The 17,182-nt window shown below is 37.4% G+C and overlaps 1 protein-coding gene across 15 annotated transcripts in view; it reads right to left on the bottom strand.

The window, feature by feature from the left end:
• Nucleotides 1–17,182, bottom strand: part of LOC106872342 (xaa-Pro aminopeptidase 1) — a 127,320-nt gene that overhangs the window by 8,310 nt on the left and 101,828 nt on the right. For all 15 annotated transcript variants that reach the window (XM_089347354.1, XM_089347352.1, XM_014919299.3 and 12 more), the window contains 10 exons: nt 12,439–12,490; nt 11,640–11,783; nt 10,739–10,834; nt 8,553–8,634; nt 7,780–7,930; nt 5,527–5,571; nt 4,043–4,129; nt 2,828–2,878; nt 832–890; nt 56–133 (listed from right to left, as the gene is read on the bottom strand). In XM_089347354.1, the coding sequence (XP_089203480.1) occupies nt 56–133; nt 832–890; nt 2,828–2,878; nt 4,043–4,129; nt 5,527–5,571; nt 7,780–7,930; nt 8,553–8,634; nt 10,739–10,834; nt 11,640–11,783; nt 12,439–12,490 (845 nt within the window). The remainder of the gene's footprint in view (nt 1–55; nt 134–831; nt 891–2,827; nt 2,879–4,042; nt 4,130–5,526; nt 5,572–7,779; nt 7,931–8,552; nt 8,635–10,738; nt 10,835–11,639; nt 11,784–12,438; nt 12,491–17,182) is intronic.

The raw sequence follows: 17,182 nt of genomic DNA on the forward strand, positions 1-17,182 counted from the left end.
AACATAACATCTGAAGAATTTTTTTAAATTGTAAACAAGATTATAAAAGTATTACCTGTAATGGATTATGGCAGCATTAGACCCAACTGCAGAAATTGTAGAAAAACTGGGGCTAATAAAGTCATCAACATTCCTACCAAAGAAAATACAGTTAAGTGATAAAAAGCTATTCATTTTATGTATACACCATATACAGAAGTATACAACAGTTACTAGTGAAAACAGAAAAAATGGCATCTAAAACATGCATATGCAAAAACAGGGAATAAAAAAATATCTAATTTAAATTGTGAATAATTCAATCTAAAAGCTCAAATTCTCTTTGAAACATGAGTAATGGTCATCACAGGCAGAGAAGCATTTTAATTGGCAGCAATCATGATATTCAGGAAGAAAATAATACATTCAGTTAATCTACCCAATATTCTATCTTCCTTGATTTTGAAGTTCCTGTCTGTCATTTCAATAAAAAACCATTAGTCAACGTGAGACTACAGTAGAAAACAGTGCTGAACAATGGAATTGAACCCACAAAGCACAGTTGTAAAGCAACATGGCCATATCTGTAGCTACTCGGAGAAATAAACCACACTGGAAAAGAAGGCTTTGGTTCACCCAGATCTATAGTAAAAGACACTTAGCCAAAGTTACAAATATTGGATTGAATCCAAAACCATGTGGTTAGGAAGCAAACTACACAGCTATCCCAACATCTCTCGCTCTCTGTATGTATAATCTATCATTGCACCACCTAGGAAAATTGCTTTTAAGAACAAACATGAAATATAAAATAGTGTTGGACAATCCATTGCTAACCAAAATCTGTATTACCTTTTGATTTCTTCAAGTTTCCTTGCTGCTTCCATTTCTGTTATATGCTTCTTTGGTACCTACAATGTACCCACAGAATACTTAGAATAATATTATTTATGAATTAGTGTGGAGGTTATAATGGCTAAATTAGAGACCTATCTCTCCTCGATTATGCAACACTGCACTTCTGTTACAGTTATGCAATGGTTATGTACTTTTCAAATTAGATAAAATAATATCAAAGATAATTCTTATATTTTTATACTAGCAAAAATATTAAGAATTCTGCAGAAATTTACTGATGGTTCAGTGGTTAGAGCATTGGGCTCACAACCATGAGGTCGTTGAGTTTGATTCTCAAACCGGGCTGTGTGTTGTGCTCTTGAGCAAGACACTTTATTTCATGTTGCTCCAGTTAACTCAGCTTTAGAAATGAGTTGCGACGTCACAAGTGCCAAGCTGTATTGGCCTTTGCCTTTCCCTCCATTAACATTCTTTTCTATGCTAGGCACAAGGTCCGAAATTTTGGAGGAGAGGGCCAGTCGATTAGATCAACCCAGTATGCAACTGGTACTTAATTTATCAACCCCGAAAGGATGAAAGACAAAGTCAACTTCAGAACGTAAAGACAGATGAAACACCGCTAAGCATTTCACCTGGCGCACTAATGTTTCTGCCAACTCACTACGCCTTGGTGGCATGGAGAGGAGAGGCTGGGTATGTATGGGCAACTGCTGGTCTTCCATAAACAACCTTGCCTAGACTTATGCCTCAGAGGGGAACTTTCTATGAGCAATACCATGGTCATTCACGACTGAAGGGGGTCTTTACCCTTTATAATTTTGTATATATGTTGAATAAATAAAAAAATGACTAGCACAATCTTTAATAATTTGTAATGGTGTATCTATTTTCTAACATGAATAACTTTTCTCAAGACAATATCCCCTTCCAAGTCATTTTGCCAGCCAACAAGACAGCTTGTTTGGACCACTAATCCATACAAAAGCAAATGTCACGTGAAATCAGAACTGACAGTACATAATTAATTAATTAAACAAATTAAAAGGTGATAATCTTTTCTGCTATAGGCACAAGGCCTGAAATTTTGGAGAGGGAGTCGATTACACTGACTCCATTGCTCAATTGGTACTTATTTTATCAGTCCCCACAAAAGGATGAAAGGCAAAGTCAGTCTCGGTGGAATTTGAACTCAGAATGTTAATATACAAAATGCTGAACATTTTGTCCAGCACACTAACAGCTCAGCCAACTAACCATCTTATTAAGGATAATAATGGTAGGATAAGTAATGAATTGGTAGAGTTCATTAGAGTATTGGCTAGAAGACTTGCAGTATTTATTCTGATTGTCTGTACCCTGAGTTTATATGCCAAAATCAACTTATCTTTTCAAGGTTGATAAAAAGAAAAAATTAAGTGCTTATTTGAGGTGGTGGATTGACAGAAGTAAGAAAACTACACTGGATATCTCATGGTATTTGCTCCAGCTCTTTGCATTCTGAGTTCAAAATTCCACCATGGTATCCAAGGTGTTAGATGTTGGTGGTAAACTGGGCAACTTAATCCCAGTTTAACACCACTACCCAGTATCTTGGGTGCCTTTAGCAGACCCTATTGTTGCAAGCATTTGGAACAGGCTCAAGTTTGAGAAAACTTCTTCCCACCCAACAATTCTAGAAGCTCTATAAAGAATCACAGGACTGTTTTCCCTCGTAACTGAAAAAAAAAAAAGGAGTGGGTAGAATAAATAGTCCTTCAAAATGAGAGTAACATACAAAGGCATACACTACAATCTGAAAAAGCATAGACACCATATTGTTAGCAAACAAATATTTGGATGAAATCTCTAAAACCCAACAATACAGAACAACTTGTTGCCAACAATATTGAACCAATTCATTAAGCTTCAATTTTAAAACTGAGTAAGCTTTATTTTAAGAACAAAACTGTTTTTTAAATCATAAAGACAAGAATACATAAAATTAACTTGCCTCTTTTTCCAACCAAGCATAAAATTCAGATAAACATACTCCATCTTTAATCTAAATAGAAAAAAAATGTTAGAAAGAGAAAAACCTTTCAACATAAAATAATTTGAAATTTTTTATTTTTTATTTTAATATAATCATTCTCAAAAATATGTTGCAACAAAATACAAATTCAGAATTTAACTCCCAAATTACATATAGTGCACATTTTTTCTCCTAAACCTCAAATTTAGTCTTGTTTTTCCTGGATTATGAATTTGAAATTTGGTTGCATGCACTTTTATAATGGTAACCCTTGAATCATAATTTGAACTAAAATTATCATTCAATTATCATTTAACGTCCATTTTCCATGCTGGCATGGGTGGGACAGTTTGACCAGACTGGCAAGCAGGAGAGCTGCACCAGGTTCCAGTCTGGTTTGACTTGCTTTCTATGGCTGAATGCCCTTCCTAATGCCAACCATTTTAAAGAGTGTGCTGAGTGCTTCTTATGTGGTACCTGCACAGGTACTTTTTACACAGTGCTAGCATGAATACTATTATGTGGCACCAGTATGGGTGCTTTTATGTGTCACCAGCACAGGACTCTTGCAGGCCAATCTTTTTCCTAAAGTAAAGCTAAATTTAGTAGTCTAAGCCATTCTATAGGAACGTTATAAGATCATAACTAAAACCTACATTCACATAACATTTTGACAATCTAACATCATTTACCTTTTACTATGCACATAGATCTAAATCTAAAACAAAAAAAAAAAAACAAAGGTCAGAAAATATAAAACAAAATACAAGGAGATAAGAATAGCCAACTATTCAAGATTCTGAAGTATATTCTTTTCTACTCTAGGCACAAGGCCCGAAATTCTGAGGGAGGGGGGCCAGTCAATTAGATCACCCCTAGTATGCAACTGGTACTTAATTTATCAACCCTGAAAGGATGAAAGGCCAAGTCGACCTTGGGGGAATTTGAACTCGGAACATAAAGACAGACAAAATACCGCTAAGCATTTTGCCTGGCATGCTAATGTTAATGTTTCTACCAGCTCGCCGTCTTCATGATTCTGAAGTCTATTAACATAGCTAAGATGATTAAATAATCAGAATCTGACTGCAATGTCAATCTCTGAAACAATGGCTTGAACAATGAAAGAATGCAAAATTTTGAATGAAAGAATAAGTACCTTGCATAAAAATATTTTTTTTAAATAGTACTTACATGTGCTTTGCGCATTCCAGCAATTTCTGCTGAATTTTTAATAGCCTTTTTTAAAGAAATTGGAGTTATGCTAGATATCACATTTTCCTGAAATAATCAAAATAAAGTAAGTTTTACCTCCTTATTTAACATACAACAAACTGAACAACCACATTAATTTCACAAATATATATTAACAACCCTAGTTAAGGAGAACCTAACAACTATTAGCAAACATTTAGGAACAGATAAATGCAGGAGTCAGAAAGAGTGTAGAAAAGTAACACCTAAGACATAACTGAATGAAATTAACGATTTCTTAGAATAACCTACTCCTTCACACAATACATATAATATACACATGGAGTACTTCGGAGTTTTCTATCTTGGTAAATATTTCTAGATTATAGTAACAGATAAATATCATCAACATTTAATGTTCATTTTCCATGCTAGCATGGGTTGGACAGCTTGACAGGAACTGGCAAAGCCAGGGGCTGCTCCAGGTTACTTAATCTGTTTTGGCTTGGTTTCTACAGCTAGATGTCCTTCCTAATATCAACCACTTTGCAGAGTGGGTGCTTTTTACATAGCACCATCACCAGTGCTTTTTATGTGGCACCAGCACCCACATCAATGCTTGTTATATGACATCTTGGTTTTAAGATCACAATTCTGTTGTGGTGGGCAGGTCTTCTTGAGTACAGCAATATATTACATATCTTGGTCCTCTGTCATCTCTTTCGTAAGGCTCAGCGTTTTGAAATCAGCCTTCAATATTTCATCCTGGGTCTCCCTCTTCCACAACTTCCCTCCACTGCTCTTTGATATTGTATATTCATATAAAAAGCCAAGCTGGTTATTAACAACTGGGCCAAAATGAAACAAAGTCTAGCTTTACAAATTAAGTATTTAGTGGACAACACTATGTGGAAACCGAGAAACTGCTTCTGTTTATGAATGGTAGACTTGATCTAACACCTTGTTTAACACTACCATATGGCTCTCTAACAGAGTGCATTCTGTTGCAGACATTCAGGTCCAAGCCTGAAGATAACTTCTTCCCACCAGTCTCAAAAAGGGGACAAATAATTTACAGGACATTTTAGAACTGAAAAACTAACTTCAGTGAGAATGAGTATCATAAAAATGGGAAAAAATAACCTCAATAATAAATGACAATGGGCACCAAAAAGGGATACTGTAAAGCTAGAATAGAGGAAGCAACAGTATTAGTACCAATAGGAAAAAAGGCAATCATAACTAATGTCTGATTTTATGTCCACTATATCATGTTGGCATAGGTTAAGACTTTTTAAGGCATGTTCCCACAGGAATAGGCTGTACCTATTTTAACATACATATTAGATGTAGTTACAACTAATGTAAATGAAACATGTGACATGTTATATATAACAGATTTAAAAATAGATTTTTAAATAGATTAAAAAATTAGTTTAACATGGTTAAAATGAAAGCAGATCAAATATAATTGAAGAACTTACTTTTTTATATAAAGACACAAGGTTATAAGGACTGTAAGAACTGATCTGGTGATGAGAAAAAAAAATGTTAACTTTAAATATTTGGAATAAAAAAGAAAACTTCAATGTAAAAGAATTCAAATAAAAGTATATTTTGAACAGAAATACAATGTGAATAATTTGACAGCCCTGACATTGATTTCTCCAGTCTATCAGCAGATAAACATGATATCAATTTCTGTAAACATAAAAAAGGTGGCAAGCAGGCATCACACCTTCTCCAAGGACTAAAAAGTTCAAGAGCCAGCAACTGGCAGACACACAGTCATGATGATTGGGATGGGTGGGGGCAGTGACAAGAGCATTGTTCTCCTTGATCTTCTGGAATATGGCTATACAGTGAACAGCAAGCAGTACATTGAGATACTCAGAAAGCCTAGAAAAGCCATTAGAAAGAAGAGACTATAAACGATCCACATTCACTATGACAATATGTAACCACACACATCTATGACACCAAATTAAGCAATCAGTAAATTGTCGATACTGTAGATAGTATAGAATATGCATTATGATGGCTCCGTGTGGTTCAAATTATATCTTAAATACAGAAATGGTAGAGTGTCAGTCTAAATAATTTAATAATTGGTCACATTCCTTTATTTCAAGAACAAACTCTGCAAGGCTTGACAAACCATTTATTCTTGGTGAGAAGGTGGCCTAAATAAAACAACAGCTTCTTGCTGGAGTCAGTTTAACTATATTCCTTCCAACAAAATTGTTAACTCGCATGAATATAGCAAATCATTAAAACATTAACACATATAAAGCAGTAATGCTAAGATAATATTTCTCATTCAAATCTCATGAAATGATACATAACTACACGAGTTTTTCAGAGATGATCATCATCATCATCATTTAATGTCCGTTGTCTATGTTGGCATGGGTTGGACAGTTTGACTGGGCTGGCATGCTGGAAGGCTGCACCAGACTCCAGTCTGATTTGGCATGGTTTTCTATGGCCGGATGCCCTTCCTAATGCCAACCACTCCAAGAGTGCAATGGGTGCTTTCACATGCCACTGGCATGGGTGCTATTTGCATGATACCGAGATGCTTTTACATGCCACCAGCACAGATGCCAATTTGCGTGACACCACTATCTGCCACAACTGCGATTTTGCTCAGCTTGATGGGTCCCCTCAAGCACGACATTATGCCAAAGGTCTTGGTCATTGCCTCTGTATGGCCCAACACTCGAAAGGTGTTCTTTACATGCTGCTAGCACAGGTGCACTTGGCCTGATGGGTCCTCTCAAGCACAGCACATCACCAAAGGTCTCAGTCACTAGTCATTGCTTCTGCGAGATTCAGAGTTTGAAGATCATGCTTCACCACCTCATTCCATGTCTTCCTGGGTCTACCTCTACCACAGGTTCCCTCCACAGAGATCAGCACTTCTTTACAAAACTGTCCTTGTCCGTACATATCACATGACTTTTCTCTCAACATGCATATTGACATTGCACATCCAGTGAAGCATACTGGCTTCATTTCTTTCAAGCATATGCATGTCCTCAGCTCCCATGTTTCACTGCCATGCAGCATAGCTGTTTGCACACAGGCATCAAACAATCTGTCTTTCACTGAGAGAAAGGCCCTTTGTTGCCAGCAGGGGTAACTCTCTGAACTTTGCCCATCCTAATCTTATTCTCACAGCTGCGCACTCAGAGCATCCACCTCCACTACTAACTTGGTAACGGAAGGTATCTACTACCTCTAGCTTGATCCCCTGGCAGTTGATGGAGTCTATTTTCTGCCCATTTTCAGTGTTTATTGTACTGGTGCATCTTCTGCATACACAAGCTAGTTTCCCTGTTAACCTTCCCTTGATATTGCTGCACTTTTTATGTGTCCAAAGCTTACACTGGGTGTGTCTTATGAAGTTTCTACCTACACCTTTTCTACAGATTGAGCAGGGCCATCTACCTGAAGGGATCTGTGATCTGTCTGCCTTCCTACTTACTAAGACTTTGGTTTTGCTAGGTTAACTCTAAAGCTCTTTGATTCTAGGCCTTGCTTCCATACCGGGAACTTCTCTAGTACAGGTAGTGATCCAGCTATAAGAGCAAGGTCGTCAGCATAGAGGAGCTCCCAGGGGCAGCCTGTCTTGAAAAATCATTATTAATATTTCAATATTATATGTATACAAAAGGTGCATATTTAATATATTCAATATTTGTTTTTTAATTATACCATCTAAGAAAACTTACCCAAACTTTTCCAGTTACATCAGCATCACGAGGAAGATATTTAACAACATCTTCATAAGGATGAATTTTTACTGTGAAACCAGGTTTTTCACCTTTATAAGTTAAATGGTTTCTAATTTCTTGAGTTATTTTCTTTTCATCTATGAACAAACTAAAAAAATAAATAAAATTACATAAATTATATCCATAAATATAAATTTATATCTCTGATGAATAATTTAAAATGTTAAATACATAACTTACTGCAATATCCTAAATTTGGATTTTTTTTTTTTTTCATTTTATACAGGCTCAAAACCTAAGATTTATTAAGATTATTATGGGGTGTTTATTTCGAGGAATCATTAGCGACATTAGTTTCGAGCTTATTGTAAATCAATACTATACCAACACATTACTATTGCTTTTAATGCACATGCTTCCTTGCTTATACATATATATGTAGGGAAGATCTGCAAGACAGCATTCTTCAATATATGATTTTGCATCATAGTGCAGATGAGTGTACTTGAGGAACACTGCCAAGGAATAGATTCATTCAGCAAACCTTAACCCCTTGCATCAATAATTTACATTGTACTAATTTTTTTTTATACAGATAGAGAAGAGGCCATATTTTTAAAAAGGAATGAAATATTTTGCAATGTTCCATAATTTTCATAAAGTATTAGCCATATAAAGTAATAAGAGTCAACTGGGAATTAAAATAACTAAACATAATGTTGTTTCACTAATATCAACATAAAAATATAAGTTGTTTAGAAGAAACTTACTGGATTTGCTCCATTTCTACAATGGCATAGGAAAAGAACAAAGGATTGTATTTAATATCACTTCCTCTCATGTTGAACAGATCTAAGAAAAACAGGAAGAGAAAAATATTATTTTAATACTTATAAGATACAGAAATAAATTTATTTCTCAAACGCGTGATAATGCTATAAATAGCGTGATCAGGATAAATTATCCATACATTGCAGAAAAATACGTTGCCAGCCAGCCATGAGACTCAAACTCACACATCTCTGTGATTACGCGTCAAGTGTTTTACCATTAAACTAAACTGCCCAGCAACGAATTCTTCTGCAATTTTAGAACTTATAAATTTAGCTTCATGAGACGCTAACATTAAATTCAACTTTACGATGAAAGTAAACAAACAAGGTTTGTTCTTTAGAAGCGTTGAGATGTAAGATACAGAAATAAATTTATTTCTCAAACGCTTGATAATGCTATAAATAGCGTGATCAGGATAAATTATCCATACACGTTTGAGAAATAAATTTATTTCTGTATCTTACAATACATCTCAACGCTTCTAAAAAACAAACTTTGTTTGTTTATGTTTACTTTCATCGTAGAGTTGAATTTAATACTTATATTTGCAAGCTAGCACATGTTGATAGATATAAAAATTTTGAATATGAAAGAAAATGCGGAAAAGTTTAAGCTGTCAACTCCCATGTCAGCAAGAAGAAAACAGTGGATGACAAATTATTAAAAAAAAATGTATGTTGGAATTATAAAGCATAACTTTGTAACAACATTCTCACCCACCAAAGAAATGTTACAAAATGTTTTTTATGAAGAAATAGTAGAATTATGCAATTTAGAAACAACAATTCAAAAGGTTTCTGCAATCAAAGTTAGTGGAGGTTGAAAATCTACCCTAGGAAAGTTCCTCTCCGGGGTGCAAGTCTGGACAAGACTGAAGAAAAGTTGTTGCCCAGTATCATGCAAATGGCACCCGTGCCAGTGGCATGTAAAAGCATTCATTGCACTCTTGGGAGCGGTTGGCATTAGGGAGGGCATCCAGTCATAGAAAACCATGCCAAATCAGACTGGAGTCTGGTGCAGCCTTCCAGCATGCTACTAATTTTGTCCAAGAAAAAGGAAAGGATCAATACAAACTGGAACCAGAGTCACCACAGGTAAACTCAGAACATAAAAAGTCAGCATTCTGTTTAACATTCTAATATTTCTACCATTCCACCACTGAACAAGTATTTTATTTAGTTGACTTCAACAAAATTTGAACACTGAATATAAAGACTATAACAAATATTACAAAATGAAACACTGACAAAATTTTCATCAGCAGCATCATCATCATCATCTGCTTATGACTATCCTCTATTACACACAAAATGGTTACAGTGTTAGTCCAGTTCCTGATATTATTGAATTAAGTTTCTCTTTATCTACCTTTTTTTTTTTTGTTTTGTCTCCATAGGCGCAGGAGTGGCTGTGTGGTAAGTAGCTTCCTTACCAACCACATGGTTCCAGGTTCAGTCCCACTGTGCAGCACTTTGGGCAAGTGTCTTCTACTATAGCCTCGGGCCGACCAAAGCCTTGTGAGTGGATTTGGTAGACGGAAACTGAAAGAAGACCGTCGTATATATGTATATGTATATGTGTGTGTGTTTGTGTGTCTGTGTTTGTCCCCCCAACATCGCTTGACAACCGATGCTGGTGTGTTTACGTCCCGGTAACTTAGCGGTTCGGCAAAAGAGACCGATAGAAATAAGTACTAGGCTTACAAAGAATAAGTCCTGGGGTCGATTTGCTCGACTAAAGGTGGTGCTCCAGCATGGCCACAGTCAAATGACTGAAACAAGTAAAAGAGTAATTGTGTACTGGAGAATGATTTGGGACAGTTGTGATGGGATACATGTCCATACCAGATGAGTTTTCAATGTTTCATGTATCACATTAGGTGACATTTAATGCCTACCAAACATGCTACTCTTTAGCTTTGTGTACAAGAGGCTTAGCAGCCTCTTAAAGCACTCATCCTTGAACATCTAGATTTTTCATCTCATACCAGCTGTAAATGTCCACATTTGCTCCTTCATACAAATAGAAAAAAAAAAGCTAAACTTAGATACCATACGACGTTTGAAAAGCAAATTTTTCAAGCAACCGTTTTAATTGTAACAAAAGAATATTTGTTACTCACAAGCAATTTCTCCTAATTGTGTGAAGATACAAATTGTAGCTTTTTCCTTTAACATTTTAGAACGTACATATTCAATTTTCTCTGGCCAAGAACAACCTAAAATAATTCAAGAAAAATGAAAACAATTAAATGAGACATTGATGTCATAATTAGATTTTCTTTTAGATATTTAAATGACTAATCATCAAGGCAACAGCTGCAGCCTGGAAGAGGCCTCATGGCAGACCCTGCACCAGATGGTTGGATGTGATTGAGAAAGATCTCCAAAGACTCGGAGTCACCTTAGAGGATGCAGAGGGGCTGGCACGAGACCACCAGTGATGGAAAGCACTGGTGGATTTGGTCTGGGACTACTAACTTGGAATAACCCCAACAAGCAAGAGCATAACGCCAAGCCAAAGCCAACCTTATAGACAATGTAATATAAATTAATAAATCTTAAAACCACACATTTACTCAAACTAAATGTTAATTCTGAAGAGCTGCTGATTGCTCCCGTGCTGGTGGCATGTAAAAAGCACCATTCGAGCGTGATTGTTGCCAGCTTTGCCTTACAGGCACATGTGCCGGTGGAACGTGAAAAACAATATTCGAGTGTGGTCATTGCCATTGCCGCCAGACTGGCTCCCGTGCAGGTAGCACATAAAAAACACCTTTTGAGCATGGTCGTTGCCAGAACTGCCTGACTGGCCCTCGTAAAAGCACCCACTACACTCTCGGAGTGGTTGGTGTTAGGAAGGGTATCCAGCTGTAGAAACTTTGCCAGATCAGATTGGAGCCTGGTGCATCCTTCTGGCTTGCCAGTCCTCAGTCAAACCCATGTCAGGAAGGAAAGCTGACATTAAACGACGATGATGATGATGATGATGATATATATAAAATAAGTATAAAAGAATGTTACCAGTCAAATCCTCTGGCAGTACAAGAAGGGGATTGTTTGGTATTGCTGGACGGTCCTCCCATATTTCATCAATCAAATTTTTGTTAACAGGTAACAAATTTAAATTGTAGCCATGCAGTTCAGTATGTAAACGGTCCCATTCAACTGTCATGAAAAATAAATTGATATACAAAAGATAAAATTCCTCTTTTATTAAATTTTGTTCAAATGAAAAGAGAAGTTAAACAAAATGGACTTCTAGATCTTATTGAGATTATCACCATGTAGTCTTTTTAGGTATCTGCACAACCAAACAAAACTTATGATAGTCACTATTATACTTGTCGGAGTTTGTAAATACAAACAACGAGGCCATATGTGTCGTGTCAATTTCTATAACAACATATAATCTTAATAACAATAAAGATAACAAATACAAAAAAAAATGCTAATTTTCAAAATCCTTTATAATTGTCCATTGTCAATTAATAATCCCTTTACCTTTATCTTAAACAGAAGTGGATTATTAGACTAGTTCAATAGTAATTCTTGTAGGTTTTCTCCACACTTGTGACCTTGAAATGATTTATTATTAGGTTCAAAAAAGGCCTCAGTTATTTTTACAAGTAAAAGAAATTGTATGGCAAACTAGTTTCAACTTGTATTTCAAATCAAGTCAGAGAGTTGGTTAAAAGATTACACTATAATGCTTACAACTCTCTTAATATTAATAGTAGTAACTATTTACTCTTGGAGAGTGTTAATAGTAGTAAGTATTAATACCAAAAAAAAAAAAAAGAAGAAACAATGAATAACTTACCAGCTGATATAAGGCAAGGATCAGTACCAACATTTCCACCAGTTGGTATTTCCTACAAACAAATCGAAGGAATGTTTATGACATTTCAAATATTGACCAATTGAATGTATTCAAACATTGAATAGTAGCCCCAGCATAGCCACAGACTAATGACTGAAACAAGTAAAAGATATCTAACAAAAATTTATGGTCACCTCAAAATTAGTTCAAACTTTCATAAAAGCCAAATATTTTCAGGTAAACAGAATCTTGTCCAAATTTTCAGTAACTAATTTTCCTCGCTCCTAAGTGATAGAGCTTCCAATTTTAATATCGACATTAGTATACAGTTAAAGAAGCTTTCACAAATCTTATTGATATGTAGTCAAGAGTCCCTAGGTAGAGAGGGACATTCCCCTTCCCCCAAAGTATTCTTATAAATTGTTTGCTATTGCTTATAAAAATAGCTAATCAAAAGTAGGAAAGGAATCGAAAATATACCTTAGTAATCAAAAACTTCATTCAACAAGCCAGATTAATTTCTTGATACAGGACAGATATTGAGAAAAAGAATTGCATTAGTAATAAAGACGATAAAAGTAACTGCACCTCTAGTTAAGTAAACAAATCACCGAATGACAGTAAAGGCTGTAAAGAAGCCATAAAAAGGAGAGCGAGAAATATTGAAGGAAATTCTCAGGAACAAGAAATGAGATTATTTTTAAAATATCATTCAAGGGAAGTAACTATAACCATAATATTAGTTTTAATGGAACTTGTGACGTACTAGAAAATTCTCTCCCCTAGATGTATACCCCACCTACTAACAAACTTAAATCAATTACAAGCACCAAATGGTGAAATTGGTGCCAATATAAAAATAGTGAGCCAAGCAACACAAACACACAATGTGTATGTATGGGCGTGTTATCCCCTGCACGTGTTAGAGAAACTAAAAAGGTTGGTGTCAGGAAGGGCATTCAGCTATAAAACACTGCATCAAAAATTCTCGTCTGGAAAAGTGGATAAATGTGTGTGTGTGTGTGTGTACGTATAGAATGTATGAATAAGCTATAGTTCTTGACCTATTTAAGAGAGCAGTAATGTGAAATAGGTAACTGACTGTGATGACCCATTTAACACATGCCAGCATGGGAAATGATACTGATGATTGGTGTGGTTGTGTCTCTATAAAAGGCTATTTGAATCAAGTACCTTCTTCTACATTGATAACAATATTGCTGGTACATATTTTATTAATCTTGGAGAGATGAGAAAATGAAAAATGAGATTTAAAAATCAAAGCAGTGTTACAACTAATTCTAAGAATTACCAAATTTGTTAATAAAATCAAAACCAAGAATTGCCTCTTTGTAAAAAGAGGTTATCACATTATAAATTCAAAACTCTTTTTCTTTTTACAGTAAATATGAAGTGCAAAGTAATATTAAAAATTATTTTCAAACTTTATGAAAAGCAGATATTAAAATGGAAATTTCCAAAGATGTAAATCTTTCACTACATACTCTTTACTCTTTTACTTGTTTCAGTCATTTGACTGCGGCCATGCTGGAGCACCGCCTTTAGTCGAGAAAATCGACCTCAAGACTTATTCTTTGGAAGCCTCGTACTTATTCTATCGATCTCTTTTTGCCAAACCGCTAAGTTACGGGGACGTAAACATACCAGCATCGGTTGTCAAGCGATGGGGGGGGGACAAACACAGACACACAAACACACATACATACATATATATACATATATACGACGGGCTTCTTTCAGTTTCCATCTACCAAATCCACTCACAAGGCTTTGGTCGGCCTGAGGCTATAGTAGAAGACACTTGCCCAAGGTGCCATGCAGTGGGACTGAACTCGGAACCATATGGTTGGTAAGCAAGCTACTTACCACACAGCCACTAGTACAAATATGAAGAGTTCAAATGAGAAAACATGCAACAACCTAGTGAGACGACTCTACAACTCATCAACAACTTAGTTTAATGACCAGTTTTCCCTACCACCACTCATTCACATCTTTATACCAACAGATATAAATCATAATTTTGAATCTTTATACATTACTGTGCTTCTTGATCAACTTGATTAAAATGCAAAATCTTATAACCATGTCTTTTCTGATTTAGGTAAGCTAGTATGTGACTGCTAATGTTCAAATCATCTAGCTTACACAATTATCTACAAGCTGGACAAACTTATAACTAGTTAACCAGCAACAGGCATAGTTCACTTTCATAAAGAGCCAATCTGCATTTATAAAATAACCCCCCCCAACCCGCCCTCCCACCCCCTCCACCGGAAGTTCATTCCTCTGTCATCCTGTCAACCTCGGCTGTCTCCCGGAACCCATCTAGTGGCCTTGGCCATCCTCTCCCCTACCTTTGGGTAGCGCATTAAGTTTGAGAAATGTTTGCAGGTTGTAGGTACTGTTTTGCTTATGAATTCTTCCAACTGCAAGTTTTCTTTTCAGGTACACGACACTGCTTTTCCCCTTCCCAGGCTACAGGCCCACACCCCCAACACCCATACTGTTAGGATTGGCACTCTCAACGTCGGCACGCTGAAAGGTAGATCTGGTGAAATTGTTGAGATGCTTGAACGGAGACGCGTAGATATGTGCTGCATCCAGGAAGTAAGATGGAGAGGAGGTTCTGCGAGGTTCCTCACAGGCAAAGAACACAGGTACAAGATTTTCTGGGCAGGGAACACTGACGGGGTCGGGGGCGTAGGAATACTTCTAGCGGAGAAATGGGTGGATAAGGTAATCGAGGTCGTTAGAGTAAGTGACAGAGTACTTAAGATCAGACTAGTTCTTCATCATAGATTAGCCACTGTCATCTCAGCCTATGCACCTCAACCGGGGCTACCAGATGGTCTGAAAGACCAATTCTATGACACCCTCTTGCAAACTACCTCGTCGACGAGTGACAGGGACCTTCTCTTTGTGGCTGGAGACTTCAACGGTCATGTCGGACGTCGTGCTGGAGGCTTCCATGGCATACATGGAGGCTATGGCTTCGGTTCCCGCAACGAGGAGGGAACCAGACTGCTGGAGTTCTGTGATGCATCTGATCTTATGGTCTGCAATACCAACTTCAGGAAACCTGCCAGTCACCTAGTCACCTACCGCTCCGGCAGACACTCTAGCCAAATCGACTACATCCTCGCCAGAAATAGGGAAAGAGGGCGGCTTATAAATGCCAAAACCTACCCTGGCGAAGAATGTACCCCACAACATAGATTAGTAGTTAGCGACTTTGGGATCAAGGCAAAATGGGTGCCCAGAATTAGACAGGCTTGGAGGAGAAGGGTGTGGAAGCTTAAAGACCCTCCAAACGGACAGAGACTTAGAGACAAGTTACTTGAAGCATTTGAAGCATTTAACGAAATAGAAGGGGATATAGCATCATACAACGTGGAAGACAATTGGAGATTTCTGCGGGACAACCTGTTGAAAGCCACCGACCAGATTTGTGGGTGGTGTAAGGTCCCCTCCCGACCCAGAGTAACGTGGTGGTGGAACAAGGAGGTAGACAGGGCTATTAGACAAAAGAAACAGGCTTGGAAGGACTGGAAGAACGGTGGTAGCAGGGAATTGTACCAATGTGCCAGAAGGGAGGCTAGGCGACAGGTTTATTTAGCCAGAGGGGAAGCAGATAAGGAAAGATTTGCCAATGTTCTGCGCCGTGAGGACCAAAGACTCGAGGTATTTCGTGTTGCAAGACAGTGTAGGAGAGAGAATAGTGATGTTGTAGGAGAGAAATGTGTTCGCATGGATGATGGTACGCTTGCATTAAATGAGGATGCAAAGAAAGAGGTCTGGAGATGCCACTACGATAGATTGCTTAATAAAGAGAATGAATGGGAGAAAGAGAGCCTGCCGTATGTCGACCCAATAGAGGGACCAGCTATCCGAGTTGATAGTACCAGGGTAGATAAAGCAATTAAGAGTATGAAGACCGGGAAAGCCCCCGGCCCATCAGGAATCACTGCAGAGATGCTCAAAATATCTGGCAGTGTTGGCTATAGCCTAGTCACCCGTATTACGAACCAGGTGATACAGGAAGGAGTCATACCCAATGACTGGTGTAGCAGCATCATAGTCAACTGCTACAAAGGTAAAGGTGACGCTTTAGATACAAATAATTACAGAGGCATCAAGCTGTTAGATCAGGTTATGAAAGTTACAGAGAGGGTCATAGCCCAACTAATTAGGGAGCGAATCAATTTAGATGAGATGCAGTTGGGGTTCGTGCCAGGTAAAAGCACTACTGATGCCTTATTTCTAGTGAGACAGTTGCAGGAGAAATACCTAGCTAAGGATAAACCTCTGTACCTGGCTTTCGTTGACATGGAGAAAGCCTTTGACAGGGTCCCCCGATCCCTTATCTGGTGGTCAATGAGGAAACTTGGGATAGAAGAATGGTTAGTGAGAGCTGTGCGAGCCATGTACAGAGATGCTGCCAGTAAGGTGAGGGTTGGAAATGAGTACAGCAATGAATTCCGGGTAGAGGTAGGGGTCCACCAAGGTTCCGTCCTCAGCCCCCTCTTATTTACCATAGTCCTCCAGGCAATCACAGAGGAGTTCAAGACAGGTTGCCCCTGGGAGCTCCTCTATGCTGATGACCTTGCCCTAATTGCGGAGTCACTATCAGAACTAGAGGAGAAGTTTCAGGTGTGGAAGCAAGGTCTAGAATTGAAGGGCCTTAGAGTCAACCTAGCTAAAACCAAAATCCTATTAAGTA

This window comes from Octopus bimaculoides, chromosome 2, assembly GCF_046866305.1.
Source record: "Octopus bimaculoides isolate indiv1 chromosome 2, ASM4686630v1, whole genome shotgun sequence".
Classification (NCBI taxonomy): Eukaryota; Metazoa; Mollusca; class Cephalopoda; order Octopoda; family Octopodidae; genus Octopus; species Octopus bimaculoides.